The sequence below is a fragment of the Fulmarus glacialis genome, unplaced genomic scaffold (assembly GCF_000690835.1).
Source record: "Fulmarus glacialis isolate BGI_N327 unplaced genomic scaffold, ASM69083v1 scaffold3050, whole genome shotgun sequence".
Classification (NCBI taxonomy): Eukaryota; Metazoa; Chordata; class Aves; order Procellariiformes; family Procellariidae; genus Fulmarus; species Fulmarus glacialis.
This window is the reverse complement of record NW_009187013.1, coordinates 79,418-96,182: the sequence shown is the minus strand read 5'-3', so window position 1 is coordinate 96,182 and position 16,765 is coordinate 79,418. Positions and strand designations below refer to the sequence as shown.

Here is a 16,765-nt window from a genome sequence, read left to right as displayed (position 1 = left end):
CCACACGCTCTCTTTCCCCTCCATACCCTGATGTAAGTGAAATGTGTGTGGTGAAGGTATTCTGACGTTACGGACTTGGGTACAAACCCTGGCAGTCATGGTTCACGCTTTCATATCCAATGTGACTGGTGAAGGAGATATGTTTCTCCTTGAGAGAGGAGAAAAACTTGGGCTGAGAGAAGATAAAATACAATAACTTCATTACTTACATATTAGCTGTTTGCTAAATGCCAAACTTGTTGGCCTCATTTTAAATCTAACTTCTTTCAGGATGAGATATACATGTATGGTGGAAAAATAGATGCGACGGGGAACGTGACCAGCCAGCTGTGGATGTTCCACATTCCCACCCAGACCTGGGCTCAAGTGATGCCGAAAGCCAAGGAGCAGTACGCTGTTGTTGGCCACTCAGCACACATCGTCACCCTGCAAGACGGCAGTGCGGTCATGCTTGTCATCTTTGGGCACTGCCCTCTTTACGGGTATATCAGCAATGTCCAGGAGTACAACTTGGGTGAGTGGGGCCCAGTTACCACTGGCTTCAATTTTAACGGTTTGAAAATTATTTAAATGATCCATATTCAGATAGCAAAACAAAGACAGATACATTCTTCTATTTGTATTTACAAGAAATTCAGTCTAACTTCCAATGTTTGTATAACACAAACAGTCAGCAGGCAGCCATGTGCCTCCAGCTTTATATAGCTTGTTAGGTCCCAAAGACAAAAAAGCTGTAGTTGAGGGACAAAGCAGGATAGCTGTGGGACAATTTAAATTAGTTTTCCTCTCTCCCTCTGACAAAGCAAACACTTTTGAAATTATTTTTTGTATCCTGCAAAAACAAGAATGGCTGTAACAATTCAGACCAGCTATCCACTTAACCTGATACCCCTGTCTCCGCTAGTGGTGATTAGCGAATGCTTAGGGGAACAGGGAATGACTTTGTGGACTTCCATTGGTCCCATATCTCTGGGAATAGACCAAACTCTGACTCCAGTATCATCAGTGGAGAAGTGTAGGAAGCTCACCAGATGAACTGAACTTCTACCTAACTTAGCCGCTCTGAAGTGGCTCTCTGGAGGCATGTCCCTTGCTCCACTGACCAGGTAGCGAACATAGTTAAGGACCGGAAGTTCACAATGTGAATGCACAGGTTATTGTCAGAAACAGTGGCCCTATCTGCACTTTTTGACCTGTTATCCTTGTCCTTCAGTCATCCTGATCCAGAGGATCTGCTGGAGCCTACTCTGGTTCGCTGGTGTCCACATGAGCGAGCTTTCTTTAGGAAGAAGCTAGACAAAACCAGGATGTGTGGGGCAGTGATTTGTTTTTCTACTGTTCTGTTTTTCCCACATGTGATCTTGCAGGCTATTCAATTCCTTTGCCTTTTGTGTGGCTGATCTGCCCTGGAGTTAGGAAGCCTGTGTAGGGTTTCATTCTGCACTTGCTACAGAGATTTGGTGTGTAATTTAGCATTTTTGTTTCAGTTGCCATTGTGTTATGTCTAAAGTGCTTCAAATGAATGTTATTTTAGTGAGTGAGATATAGGACCATTAATCACATATTATTTTTTAACTGCAGTGTTCTTCACAGTCATACTTAACTTGGCTTCAGTCTGACTTTATATACATATAAAATGAAAGTACTCTTGGGTACCATTCCAAATCGAACCATGGTGCTGGCGTTTTCATGTCATTGAAATGCGGTATATTATTTCTGTACTTTTTATCTCTCGTTTACTTAGCTTGTCTGCAAAATATAATAAATGACTGTAGAAGAGATGTTTCTGGTCTAATTAAAAATACTTGACAATACTTCTTGACAACAAACTCCTTGAAGGAGAATATTTTTGGATATGAAGTGATAGAGACAGCGTCTAGAACTGAGTCAGGGGAAACCCAATTTGTTTCACCACCAGATTTGTTGATAAGTTATTAATGGAGATAAATTAACGATGTTTTGTCACTCACGTTTTTCATTTCTCAGCCACAAATACATGGAACATTTTACAGACGAGCGGAGCTTTGGTGCAAGGAGGGTATGGCCACAGTAGTGTTTATGATCCAAATACAAGATCAATTTATATCCATGGAGGTTACAAAGCGTTCAGTGCCAACAAATACAGGCTAGCAGATGACTTGTACAAATATGAAGTTGATTCCCATATGTGGTAAGTAGTTCTTCCTCCTGTATACCACCCCCTCGTTTTTGTTTGTAGTGTACAAAAGGATGGGGTATTTGATAAGGGTACAGTAGTATGTAGTTACCTGCATTCAGGATAGTGTGCTCTTGTATCTTATTTTTATGTCGCTTTATGAATAGAGAATCTCATAATCACATATAATCAAGGCTGTGAAGGAGCCAAGAAATCCATTTTAATCTATTGTTGTATTAAAGCTGAAAAGAAAAATATTTGATGGGATTTTCTTGCCAGGAGTACAGACTGTGCATATGAGTGCAGTTACTGCAGTCAAATGAGTGATAATTCATTCTGGAGTTAAGACCGCAAAAGAATTTCTATTATAACCCCATTTTCTTCTGGCTCTGTAACTGCTTGAAACGCTAATTTCTTAAGCTGAAATCTTCTGTGATTTGTTTCTGCCCAAAGGTGAGTTTTATTTAAAAGCTGTAGCAAAACTTCACAACTTTGAGCTATGGAGGTGAAATAAATTCTCCTCCATTCTGTGTTTTTCTTAAAGTTGTTTTTAAAAGCTCCTCACAAAAAGGAGACTGTCTTTTGCATTAACACGTGTAAATTTGAGTCAGCATATCACCTTTTTTTGAGAGTTTAAAATAGCTTGTATTTCTGCAACAACTGTTTCTGAGTCTATACGGATGAATAAAGTAACTAGTGACCAATTTCCAAAAACCTTCCTTCCTGCGCCATTGTACATGCAGTAATAACCATGCTTTCTGGGTTCATTTGATCCTCCAGTTCAGCTGTGGAGTGGGAAAATCTGGCTGAATAGGCAGAAAATGTCACAAATGTGACTTCCAACCTCCTTTCGTCGCATTTTATTTTGTCAGTCTCGTGAGGACTGTCAGAGCAGGCGAGCAGTCGCCTTGCAGCGAGGCGCGTAGGAGTGTCTGCTCATCTTTATCTATGCTTTTTTTGGTGACACAGATGTGGTCGCGTCAGGGTTTTACTGCAATCCCACCCTCTCAAAATAGTAGGGAAACTCTACAACGGGTGACTCTGTGTGTGCGGTGCTGTTAATCATGCTGATTAAAGGTCAGAGGTCAGTGGCTAGTATGATTAATGCTTCACATGATTTAGTCATGGATGAGGCATTGAGTTTTATAGGTATTAAGCTGTGGGGCTCTGTTATCAGCAGCTGCATAGATTTCCTTAAAATAGGTTTGTTAGTTTTGAGCAAGAGGTGATGCCCCGTTTGAAAGAATTCTTTAGGCTACTATAAAAACAGAGGTATTATAAAATATAGGAGTCCTCCCAGGCAGTGTCTGTATCAACAGGTTTAGCTGACTGTGCTCAAAAGCCCAGTTCGTGTGAAAACTTCATAATCCCTAGGGAAGGAATTGATGATTTTAAGATCCATAGCTTTGGAAAGAGGTTTTCATAGATATATTTCTCCTATAAATTGGCAAGCAGATGAGAAGAGAATGAAATTACAGGAGGAATTGAACGGTCTGGAAAAGAAGTTGTTAAATATCTCATTAGGAAAAGTAGTTAAATACTATCCCTCCCCCGCCCCGCTCCCTGCAACCCTGAAACCTTCAACTTGGATTTATGGATTGTTTTGTCTTTGCCAGGTACTAATCAGTTTCACTAATATGAATATGTTTATTTCTGAAGGACAATTCTTAAAGACAGTAGATTTTTTCGCTATTTGCACACGGCTGTGATAATGAGTGGAACCATGCTGGTGTTTGGAGGAAACACGCACAATGACACCTCCATGAGCCACGGCGCAAAGTGCTTTTCTTCAGATTTTATGGCATATGATATTGGTAAGTTCTTGCGGAAATAATAATAAAAAAGTTCTTGGATGTTCAAAAAGAGCTGTCTTCAAGAAGACTAACTTACATGCTGGGTATATTATACCAAATGCTACTAAGCATACTGCAGAAGAATGTGTAATCGGGAGAGGCTCATTTAGCCTGCTACACATTACCAAGCAAATGAGCTGGTGCAGTGATTTCTAGGCAAATACAGCAGCAGTTATTTGGTCAATAGTTTATACACAAACTTGGGCATTAAAAATTATTTCTTAAATGGAAAGCGTATTGTTCTATTGCCTCAGCTATAAAGCTATCCTGATATTTTGAGTGTGTTTTAGTCTATGATTTATCAAAAATGCAGGCTGTTAGGACAGTTACAAGCACTGGACCCTGCTGAAGCTCAACTTGTACGTTGCATGTTCTTGTTTTAACTGCAGGCTGGCTGACTTGTTTGGCTGTGCTGTTTGTAATGTCAGTTTGTTTATATGTACGTTTTATAAGCATAAATATCCCCATAAGCACTATTTAACAATAAAGCCAAATGATTAGGTTTTATTTGGAAGGATTGGCTTTTGATGAGTTTGAAGAGCCAGAAGAGGGCAGCATTTATTTGTGAATTTGGAGTCCAGAGACTAGGCATTTAAGAAGAAAAGGAGGAGAAATTATATAAAAGAAGGTGCGTGCATATCCAGATAATTCACACTGAAGAAAAACACCATTCTGTACTCATATCACATTCTACCGTCTGCTCTCAGAATTCCTTAAATGTGGGCTCTCATGATTGATTCTCTGAAATAATCATGTAAACCTGAATTCTCAGAGTGACTGTCCACTGAGATGTCACTCCTGGTTTGTGAAAGGAATATGCAAGCAAATGGATTACTTTCAGCAGCAGATTACTTTCATTGCCATCCTTGTGCTATTTTGTGGTCTGTTACAGGGATCATTCCCTTCTGCTTCCTGTGATTTCAGGTTGTATCCCTGTGGAATTTATTGTGTGCTCCTAGCTAGCTTTATTTTGAGATTTTTTTCTTGAAGAACATTTAAAACGAGGTGTTTTGACAGTCAGGGACAGAGAAATTTTTTTAAACTTGCATAGCAATAGTGATAGATTTTTCTTGCTGTATTTTGCTATCTTCCCTGACCATTGAACTGTGTGTAAAACACAAATTGCATTAATTTGACAAAATATGTCAATAGTGATGTTAATTTTGATTCAGTTTAGTTAACAAGCAGGTTCCTGTTACATGAAATAAGCATTGTAGTCAACTTGCCCAGTCCTTACTAGTTTTACACTGAGAGTTAGAGCTTGCATTGATTGCACTTCACATGACAGGGATAAGAGGTGTTCTGGTGCTCTTGGCTACCCTCATTCCTTAGGGCAGAGACTCTCAGCCTGGAAAGAGCAGCTTTTTTTCAGAAAAAAAGACCAGTTTTTCTCTTCTTTTCATGGCAGGACACCTTATGCATGATTTGCCTTATCCGATTGGACCAGGAGCACTACCAGGAATACGTTAGGGTGCTGGCTGATCACAGCAGAAACACCTATTTGGTGGTTCTTCGTGCATGACCTCTGCAGTAATTATATTGATCGTGTTCATGTTGGTCTCCATGGGAATAAGCCCATATACTGTGGTGAAGCATTGTAAATATCAGACCGTTGTGGCCATGCCACCACAGATAGATATGGCTATTACATCTTTAATATTAACGTGCTTATGTGTTTGTTATTTATCCCTTGGTGCTTCCAAGGCTCAAGCTACCCAGGAGAAAACCAAGCAGCAAGGTCAATTGATACGGAGGAGGAGAGGCTTAGTAATTGGCTGTCTTAGCATGCTATAAAAGTAGGGAGTATTTGGCTAATTTGCTCATTTTTAACATCTTGTTGATGAAGGTAACATCTTAGTGATCATAGTGATGGTTGGAAGACTGGAGAAGACTGAAATTAAAATGCAGTCTAAAATAAAGGCTGCAAAACCAGGTCTTCTCTTTAACCTTTGCCATTAAAACTTATTTCTGCAGTAACTCGCTTTATTTACCTTGTCAAATTTTTCTGGTTTTCTCTCCTCAAATTTCTGAGTAATCAGACCACATGCATTGAGTGTTGTGAGGACATACTGTCTTTTTTTTTGTTTGTGTAGGATGCAAAGAGATGTCACTGAGATGTGTGCTGAGATTCTCTGGAGGTTTAGCAGATTAGGTAGATCTGATAATGCATTAATGCTTCTCATCCTTTTATCCTCCACTTGACCAGGTTGGGGCTTATTCAATCCAAATTGTCCAGGTAATGCCCAGTTTTGGAAGGTTTCAGGATAGCAATCCAGCTCTCCGTGTGCATGTACATTTCTTGTTGCTTCTCAGGACAACCTTTTGGATTGTGTTGGCGTTCGGGTTGGGTGAGCACTTGGGTAGAGCAGTCTCACAGTATTTTTCCTACGTTCTGCACACTGCAATGACTAGTTAGCACTTACTATCCCCAAAATTGGTCTCTCTGGCCTCCATAGAAGAGTTTCCTGCTCAGCAGCAGGCTTCTTTCTGGGTGGACGAATGCCTCACTTGAATCCTCTACCTCCTCCTCTCAACAATTCATAGCAGCAAAGGAGCCACGTGTGAGTTGCAGCCCTTTCATGGCTGTATGTTCATCTCCAGGAGTGAAAAGGCAAGGGTTGTGCTTTCCAAAGGATCATGTCCCTTGCGTATGGGATGTGTCTAAAACAAGAATAGAAACTTTACAGGCAGACTGTCTCAAAATGCAGTTACTGTGGTTTAAGTAACCATTCTTTTTCATTTCTAAATAAGTTTTAACTTTATGTTTTTTTAAAAATCAGCTTGAAATATTCATGTAAAGGCTATACTCATATAATGATCTTTTCTCCCCACAGGAGAGAAATCAAAACTCTTCTATTTACCCCATCAAAAATTCAGTTCTGATGACAAACATAGAAAGAGTCTGGATGTTTTCATAGCATATGTGTTCTGCTTGAATAGTATATTTAATAAATCCTGTGCATTGTAAGTTTGAGGCTTAGCTTAACTCATAAGTCAGGAAGGATAGGGTTCTTCATATTTTCAGAATCATTCATTTTTTTCAATACTTGATCTTCAGTTAAAGATGGGAAAGAAGCTTAGAAAGCAAAACATTCCTTCTATTAATCTAGAAAAATATGTTTCTTGGCCTCACATAACTCACAACGTGCTGGATAAAAAATTGCAAATTGCTGTCCAATTTTGCTGAAGTCTCCTGTTAAAAATTGGAACCGTGCATGCTTGTCTCAGGAGCGATGCTGGGCTAGGTTAAATTCTTTGAAAATCGAGCAAATGACTTTTAGAAATAAACTTCAGAATACTGATTTATCAAAGTATTAAATCTAATCAACTGGGTACTATGTCTTTTATTTATCAGCACTCTTGAACGAAAGTTTCTGTGGGAGCAGAGGTTGGGATCAGTTGTTTTACCCAACAATTCTCCAATTAAATTTGGTAAAGAATTAGTAAGGTTGTTTTCTTTGCCTTCTCAGTTTTATCTATGTACTAGTTTCGGTTTGTGGACTTTTTTTTTCAGAGGCTTAGTCCGTGGCACAACAGTTTTATCTTGTATTAAAGAATCTGCGAGTATTTGAGGGCTCTGGAGATCTTTACAGCAGATTGACTTTTCTGTCTTAATTGCATAAATTGCATTCAACTGCCTCTGGGGTGTTAGCCCCCAAGGTGATCCCATTCACTTTGCGAAGTTTAAGTGATACGAATTGGACTGACTTTTCCTGCTATTGTTCCTTTGATTGCTTAGTGGGTTATATGTTTCTTAGGTTGTTTTTTTCATGCTGCCTAAAGGAAGAAGTTACCTGAGAAACCGAGTAAAAAATGAAGCAGAACTTATAAATGTTATGCTAATAGAAAAAGATGGAATAATCTCACATTATATTAAAAGAGAAAAGCAACCGCAAAACCTTAAGCTATGATGAGAGAAAAATATTTTTAAAAACATGGATATCTACCCTGTAGGAACATAATTGCAATGAGGAAAAAAAAAAAAGATAAATCTCTGTTCTCAGCGATCCTGGTTTGGGGCAAAACTGCAAATAATTCACATATGAACAGATAAAAACTGAACTTGTTATGCAGTGAAAAACTCCGCTAGTAAAGGAGGAAAAGCAACTCAAGCCACCGCCATTTAATTACACGTGATTGCCAAAAAGCTAATAATCCCTTCAACACAATGCCCTGAAACTTTCCTTTTTCACGAACTGTTCAGATGATGGAGCAGAGCCATTCCATCCTTCCTTTCCCTTTTTGTCATACCATGGCGACTGGGATGAAGATTAAGTCTTAAATCTTGCAAAAGAATGTTACTCCACGCTTTTGTAAACTGTCCTGTTTCACTCAAGATTTGCATTTTGGTGGTGGGTGGAATGGTGTTTCTGTAGTTATTAAAGTACTTTGGGACCTTTCAGGAAGAAATGTGCTATTTAAATTGAATCATTAATTATACTGAGGAACTTTTCTGAAATCAACTTTCCTTAATCGTAGCTTGCGATCGGTGGTCTGTTCTTCCTCGCCCGGGTCTCCATCACGATGTGAACAGGTTTGGACATTCTGCCGTGCTGTATAACAGGTAAGGTTACAAACAAGCTGGGGGGTGTTGGCTTTTTTCATACCTCAATAAATGTATACATGTACATAAGTAACACTGAGACAAGTGTAGCGAACCTCTCAAAGTTCTCAGATCTTCACTCTTGTAATGTCTTCAGTATCCACCTGTTCCTGTCAGCCCTTCTTCACTGGGCTAAACTGTCTCAGCTCACTTCGTTCTTTCAAAAATTTGATTTTTTCATATTTCTATTCTTTTTTCTTATTTATATATATATTTCTGTTTCTTATTTATTTCATAATTTCATTTCTTTCATATTTATATTTCTTATTTAGCTGTACTGACAACTTTTATCTCCAAATCATACTTTCCCTCATCATATTTTCTACATTCATACTTTCTCAATTTGTCCGTGTTTCAGTTTACATAGCTTATCCTGTGTGGCTCTTCTTTACCAGTCACGTGATATACAGTATTTAGGTGAAATCATAGGTGAGATTTCTGCTGTTAAGCATTACATCACTATAACAATATCTGTGCTTTCAGGTGAACATCTGTTATTATATTTGAGTCTGCAGAACCAAGTTTGAGAAATGATATTTCTTAGGAGTCTTTCGCTCTGGTTCCTTTATTCTTTGAGGATACTTTCTGTAAATCAGTAACATTATTTAAAGCTCAGTTTAAGCCAGGCAGATAACTGTCACTGCCTTGAAAAGGAAGGCGTGCTTCTGGATACTCTTTTTGTCTCTAAAAACTCATTCACTACCTACTTGTTTCAGTGTATACTGAATACTAGCTGTCTGTTTACTTCCGTGAAGGACAACTAAGCCTGTGCGTTAGTTCTTTTCATCCTAAAATGGAATGAAAATCATATTAAAAAATACCTATTATTCAACCAAAACTTTTATTTCCAGTTGCATTGACTCTTCTTCACTGTCTTTTTAAATATGCATTTACAAACATGGATGTTTTTTTGGGTGGCATTTTTGTGTAACTAATGAAATTTGATGTTTTGCCTGAAGCAGTTGTGATACTAAAAGAGGTTTTAAAAAAACACCTTTTTTTTCCCCCCCTCAAAATATTATTTTGTTTTGGGGTTTGTTTTTTTTTTTTTTTCAGTTGACACAATGACTCTTTGCTCAGTTGCTAACAGCCATGAAAATAACTGTGGTTTTGTCACAGCGGTGTAGTGAGATGTGACAACACTGAATTGTTTTGTCACAGTTTCTGAACGCTGGTTTAATGGTGTGATACAGTATCCCTGATTTTTAGCCTCCCTCCCTTTCTTGCCACTGTTCTTTACAGGAGGATCCCACATTTCTGTAGTGTTTCATGTATAGTCACGTTGATCTGGTGTCACCTAGAGTTTTGGCTGAAGGGGAAGGTCGGTCCGTGACCTTGGAATGGTTTGACTCTGTCTCAACACCCGTGTGTTGAGACTTTCTGGCTTCTCTGAAACAGTGGAACGTGATTGACCTTGTCTTTAGTGCCTTCCTTAACCAAGAGCTATTTATTTGGTTTTATACATGCTGGAATGTAATAAAACACCTTGCTCACACCTTGAATCACATTGACTTGCAGCAGTGCATGGTCTATAAACACAGGCACAAATATTTATCTCTTTACTTACATTTTGTCTAGCACCATGTATGTATTTGGAGGCTTCAACAGCCTCCTCCTGAGTGACATACTGAAGTACACACCCGAGAGATGTGAAGCTTTTGACAATGAAACGGCCTGCTTGCAAGCAGGTCCTGGCGTCAGATGCGTGTGGGCTGCCCCCCCTCCTCGCTGCCTCCCCTGGGAAAAGGCGACGGTAGAGCAGCAGCAAAAGGTCTTTGAAGACTGTCCTCCCAAGCCAGGTATGTGTCATGTTCTTTCTATTTCCCTTCCCGAAAGGCGTTTTTCTTTTTGAAATTCTGTCTTGCGTTAGTTGTATGCCATTATCAGATCAAGTTTAAGATGGGGGGGGCAGTAGTTCTGCTTCCATACGTGCCGTGGGAGACCTTCCTCTGACCAAGTGGATGCAGTGGCTTGGAGATGTTTCTACCTCTCCTTCCCTCCGAAGCTGCTTGCTCATTAGATCTTTTTTTTTTTTTTTTTTCCTACTGTACTGCTTGAACTTACTTTCCTATCCCAAACAGACATCACCAGTCAGGAATCAGGCCTGGACCGTTGCTCTGTAGATGTTTGCTCCAAGAACTGACCTTGTGAGAGCCAGCAATTAGCTGATGAGCACCATGGGGCATGGGAAGGGGGATCTGTGTTATCCTGTGCTCTTCAAGAGAGACAGCAGGAAGAGTGTTTTAAGAAAAGTTACTTTATTTCTCCTTCTACAGTGTCATATGGTTAGGGACATACAAAAAGAACGTTTGTTTTAAGGTCTGATTCCTGTGTTCTCCCTTAGGATAATTTTTAAACAACTTTTCAACGCTTTATTCTGATGCATTCATTGCTCTGAATTGAATTATACAAACCTTGATTCTGTAATAGATGGCAGCCTTTAATTATTTAAAAGAAATTGATGTAAAGGGACATTGCTTTGATGGGCTCTCAATGTACAATAAATTTTCACAAAACACAGGCGATAAGCAATTGGAAAGATGAAGTGGAAAGTTCAAGCTTTGCATGAAAATGCTCCACGTAATTGAAGGCCAGGCTTGCAGCAAAATTGGCCTGCGGTGGGAGATTTTCACCGTCCTTGTGAAATGTCCTCTGGCATCATTTGCATGGGCATTTACTGAGCATGCATGCCCGGTCTTAGTTCATGCGCTTCCATGTCTTGGTGCATTTTCTGGCATCGTGTTTTACGGATCCTTGGGCACTAAAAATGATTGATGGTGCAAATGAATGCCGTTTTCTATCGGTTCAATCACGTGAAAGTATCTGATTTACTAAGTAGTCGATAACGGAAAATCTGCAGGCACTACTGTTTGGTTATATCTTTTGCTATATATAATCAAGTTCTTAGAGCTCTGTCAGGAAATGCCTGTTTTTGGTCATGCAGGTTTTTTTCTTTAATAGTTGTAGACAATGAAAAATGTGATCAGATTACAGACTGCTATAGCTGTACAGCAAATACAAACAACTGTCAATGGTGCACTGACCAGTGTATCTCAATGCATAACAACTGCACAGAGGAACAGGTAAAGTCTCTCTAATACTTCTGTAGTTTAAATTTAGCCTTTGAAATATCCCGTGTCCAGATGCCTTCATCTGTCAATATTATGACCCCTGTTGTTTCATTATTTCCAGTGCATGTCTAGCTCTAAACTGCTAACATGCTTGAATTTTTTTTCAAGGGCTTTTCATGGGACTCTCCACTTAGGTTAGGAGGATGGCAATGGGCAGGGGAAGAGGTGAAGGTTTCATGATGGCGTGATTATTCAGTAAGGCGCATAGCCATTTGGGTTGCTATCAACAGAGCCTTCCCGTAGAAAAAAAACTAACCCTTTTGTAAAAGCTGTAATAAGGAAATATGTCAGATGGTGGCTTGGGGGAATATCTTGAATACACAGTACAGGCTATGTCCAGTGTCACAGCCTTTGAATATATAGGTTGCTTTGTAGGTCTGAACTGTGAAGTTTAGTGTGGTAGTCATGGCTGTTATAAACAGACATTGGTTGGATGGGAAAAAGCCTCATCTGTGCTATTTATTTTAGGTTCCTGTTACTCTGTATGACAATTGTCCTAAGGATAACCCTGCCTATTACTGTAACAAAAAGACAAGTTGTAAAAGCTGTGCCATGGATCAAAACTGTCAGTGGGAACCTAGGAATCAGGAGTGCATTGCTTTACCAGGTAGGTATTGGTTGTATTTATGTGAGGAAAAAAACCCAAATTCACCCAGTCCAAAAGTTGGGGGGGGGGGTTGGTTGTTTTTGGTTTTTTACCCCCAAATCTACCTAGTGCTAAGCTGGAGTGAATAATGTTGTTTAATCATACCAGCTTTGGTATGAAATTTTATTTCTAGTAAATTCAGAAAGTCTGATGGAGTATTTTTCAGTCCCAATTGTCTGAAGAGGAGTATGATCATTTGTATAATTATTAGGCTGTATTTCATCTCTCTCTTTTCATTTGATAAAAGCAGTACTGTTGATATAATAGGCTTCTGCAAGATATTAGATTTAATAATGCATGCTATTTAATTTTAGAAACCAGAATTGTGCAGAAGCATAATGGCACATACTGGATGAATTAGGCAAATAACACCTAAAGTGTATACGGAAAATTCTCTTATTAGAGTGTTTCCAGTGGGAGCTCAGAGGAGTTGATCATTAGTCCCCCTGTAGTAAAATTTTTTTTTTCCCCCCAGTGACTGGGAGAGAAATATAGCATCCTCAGTCATTAACGTTTGCAGTTAATAAAATACAGGGGAAAAAACCAACACAGACAGGACCTTTCAACAGTCATGGAAAGCCTTCCCCTAGTAAGTCTGATAGGTCTGGATGTTAGCTAGTCTGCAAGAGTGAAAAAATGAAGAGATTTCGGAGAAGAGCCATGAGAGTGAGAAAAACATGTTTTAATGAGATAGATAAAGAGCTTGGTCTGTTTAATTTGTTGTAGAAAAGGGAGTAACTTGATCATATGTGTAAAAAGCCCATCTGAAAAATTTACACTTGAGAGCTTTTCAATCTGTTAGATAAATCTAAACCAAGACTTCGGAGCTAGACATGAGCTCTACAATTGACACTGAAAGTGTTCATCAGGTTTTTTTGTAAGGGTAGTTATGAGTGAGGGAAATAATTAACCACAAAGCGTAAGGAGTTCTTCAGTAGTGGGCATGGCTGTGCTCAAGATGAAACAGGGATTAATCCTGGAAGTTCGGTGCTGCGGACAGGATTAACACAACAACCCTCTTCTGTTGAAAGGTATCCTAACAACTGTGGTTGAATAAGTGGCTTTAAGCCATCAGCAAAATACTCATTTGCTTTCCTTTGCTCTTTTTTCTACAATGATTTGACTATTCGACATGTAATAAGTGCTTTGACTACCTACTGCAGATAACTAAATGGTAGCATCACACTTCAGTTCCCCCAAACAGCTTTCCTTTTCCTCCAGTATTATTATACATAGATATTTCTGAGCATGCCAATAAGTCGTGCTGGTTTGGGGTGGGGCTGTAGGTTTTATTTTGGTGGAAGAGCTCTTTCACTACTTTGAACATTGTGAAGGTCGCTTGCATCTCTGGTTTTACTTCCCACCCCCAGAAAATATCTGTGGAACAAACTGGCATTTGGTTGGCAACTCCTGCTTGAAAATTACAAACGCGAAGGAGAACTATGATCATGCCAAGCTGTCCTGCAGATCCAACGGTGCTTTGCTGGCTTCTCTCACGACCCAGAAAAAGGTAGAATTTGTTCTAAAGGAGCTGCAGAAGATGCAGTCTTCGGTGAGTGCTTCTCTTTTATGTCCCCTGAGTAATTAAGCTCTGACTGTGGAAGAGTCCTTGCTGTGGTATTGTATGCTCTGTACAGAATGGACATGCCTCTTAACTGAAAAGGAGTGATTTTTCTTTTGAAATCCAACATACCCTATGGGTGCTTTTGAATTGAAATTGTAGAGAATGTAAATGGGAAAGATAAATATAAACATACGCAGTGCCTCAAAGGTATCGCTTTCTATAATGAAATCACACGTGCATTTCTCTTGTGGGATACATGACTGCAGCAGGAGTCCTCTCGTGACTTGTACACAATATTTTATAAATAAAGGTCCCTTGGGGCACTGGAGGTGTTTAATGTAAAGCATTTAAAGTTATTTATTTCGCTCAGAAAAGCGGCTGTTTAAAATGTCGGCTTTTTACTCTGTGGAGCTGCTTGGCTTGTTTGGATTTATTTATGTCTGATTTAGTGGCAGGTGCTTTTCTGTCGGAGACGGTGAGAAGTGAATTGGAATCTGTCCCTCTTCATGCATCAATAAAATAAATATATATTTTTTTTCCAGTCCCTGGCAGAAGCACGGAGGTATTCAGGGCAGGTTGTGTAGGTGTTGCTAAAGCCCTAACAAAGAACGATGCTGTGCAGCTTTGCTGAAATCCTGATTTAGGCTGCGGAGCTGCTGTGGCTTGACGGCCCATCAGAGTAACTCCTCTTGGGTCCCAGAGGCCACTGTGGGCAGGGCTGGCAGTCAGGAAGAGTTTTATATAGGAAAAATGAGACTGGAGGCAGTACTTGCTACTTTTCGGAGTAGAACGTACTTCAGTACTAAAGTGAAATATTCCCTGTTGAAACGAGAACGTTCCCTGCTTTGATTCCCTTTGTAATTTTAAAGTGGCATTTCAACAATTACGGGGTTTTAGAGGGGATTCAATCTAGTCAAGAAAAGGCATGGTGCAGTTCAGAGGAGATTGTTTGCTAAATCTTTTGTAAAGAGAGGAAGCCAAGCCCGGGATATTGTAGAAGTATGTGGTTTGAACAGCTCCAGGTGTTTCTGGATATCCCGGTGGTTAAGTGTAGTGTAAATTCCTAAAGACACATGGCAACCCTTCCCTAATGGTGTTTGAAGCCTTACACTGGGGAGAAAAAAATTGTTAATTTATGGGGTTTTTTTTGGTCTATAGTATCATTTAAAAAGTGAGCCTTAGAAATCTGAAGAGACTATTAGCCCTTTTTAGTTGATATTAATATTGAGTGCTTGTAATGTGGAAAAATACCTTTGCTAAAAAGCCAACCTGTATCTGGTACTTGAACTTTTGCCATTCAATGGCACGCTGCTGCTGTGATGGGGGAGGCCGTACTTTGCCATTACTCCTTTTATAAGTAAGCTGTGTATAGATGTTTTGTAATAATAAGAAAATGTGTTGGTGTTGGCATATAGTGCTGTGTAACCCTGTTGCTGTTAGAAGTTGCAGCTCTAAGGTTTAAGAGTGCGTAAAATCAGCTTGAAGTAGGTGATGGTTATATATAGCAGTAAGGACGGACGTATGGTCTAAAGCTTTCCTAGGACAGCTGTGCCACCAAAGCAATTTGATGGAGAAAAGATTTTAACAGTAAAATAACATACTGTACCACTACAGTTAAAGTCCCTCTCCCCAAAATAAAGGCGTGCCAAAAAATAAATCAGCAGTAGAAATAGTTGTGTTATGGATTCTTCATATTGAGAATTTTATTGCCAGCAACGCTAATTTAGATTTGACTTGCTCTGTCTCTCCACCTCTCCGTATATACACAGTCTTAAACAGCAGGGGTCTTCTAGCCAGACTGTAGAGTAGGTAGATTGTATCATTTAAATTGTATAGGAGACTGCTAGTTTTCTTCCTCATGTCAAACTGTAGCTCCAGAAACTTTTTTCCTGTGTCTAGCCATTTACAGGAGTCACAAACATATAAAGAGCAACTTGCAGTTAATTTCATAGTCAGCCAGTATGAATGTTTGGCTTGTTCTCCTCCTGGTTTAGATAACTAGAAATGCAGTTTGAAGAAAGAAAAAAAAAAAAAAAAAAAAGGTGTTTCCTGAAGGATTTCTCTATGTCTGTGGCATTTAATTCTGATAGCACTGAGAAACAAATATTTCCCTTATTACATTTTTGCAACACCTAACCTGGCAAAGTTGTTATGAGCATTATATGGTGATGTATATTTTCTTTTAATACCTAAGGTAATAAAACTGAGTATTAAAACTACCATTTTCCTTTATTTCTAGCCCAAAACTTTGACTCCATGGGTTGGACTGAGGAAAATCAACGTGTCATATTGGTGCTGGGAAGACATGTCTCCCTTTACCAACACCCTCCTCCAGTGGCTCCCCGATGAACCAAGTGATGCTGGATTTTGTGGTTATTTAGCCGAGCCTTTCCAGCAGGGACTGAAGGCAGCAACGTGTATCAATGAAGTCAACGGCAGTGTCTGCGAAAGGCCAGGTAACACTATCTAACTTGTGTGTCTTGTGGGGAGTGGGCTGACTAATAAGTCTTTATACTTCCTAGAGAGTAAAGAGGATCCCATTCATTATATTAAAAACTAGCTGCATTGTGACTTTGCCAAACAAAAATGCTTCTGAAGAAGCGTCTTGTGTAGGTATTTCATACAGAAATTGGAGATTTTAAAAATAGCTCTACATTTACGCTGTAAAATGCTTGAAGTATATTATAGTTTAATTATTTTTCTCTAAATTGCACACCTGAATGTGACATTTAGGTTAATTATGGTATGGAGCAATTCTCCTGTTGAAGAAAAAAAAGAAGAAAAAAAAAAAAGCTACTTTCCAATTGAACTCC

General features: G+C 39.2%; 1 protein-coding gene across 1 annotated transcript in view; it reads left to right on the top strand.

Annotated features, from left to right (window-relative positions):
* Positions 1-16,765, top strand: part of ATRN (attractin) — a 117,634-nt gene that overhangs the window by 23,024 nt on the left and 77,845 nt on the right. The window contains exons 9-17 of the mRNA XM_009573463.1: positions 271-514; positions 1,987-2,170; positions 3,815-3,969; positions 8,488-8,572; positions 10,190-10,410; positions 11,573-11,694; positions 12,211-12,349; positions 13,759-13,940; positions 16,192-16,408. Coding sequence (XP_009571758.1) covers positions 271-514; positions 1,987-2,170; positions 3,815-3,969; positions 8,488-8,572; positions 10,190-10,410; positions 11,573-11,694; positions 12,211-12,349; positions 13,759-13,940; positions 16,192-16,408 — 1,549 coding nt within the window. The remainder of the gene's footprint in view (positions 1-270; positions 515-1,986; positions 2,171-3,814; positions 3,970-8,487; positions 8,573-10,189; positions 10,411-11,572; positions 11,695-12,210; positions 12,350-13,758; positions 13,941-16,191; positions 16,409-16,765) is intronic.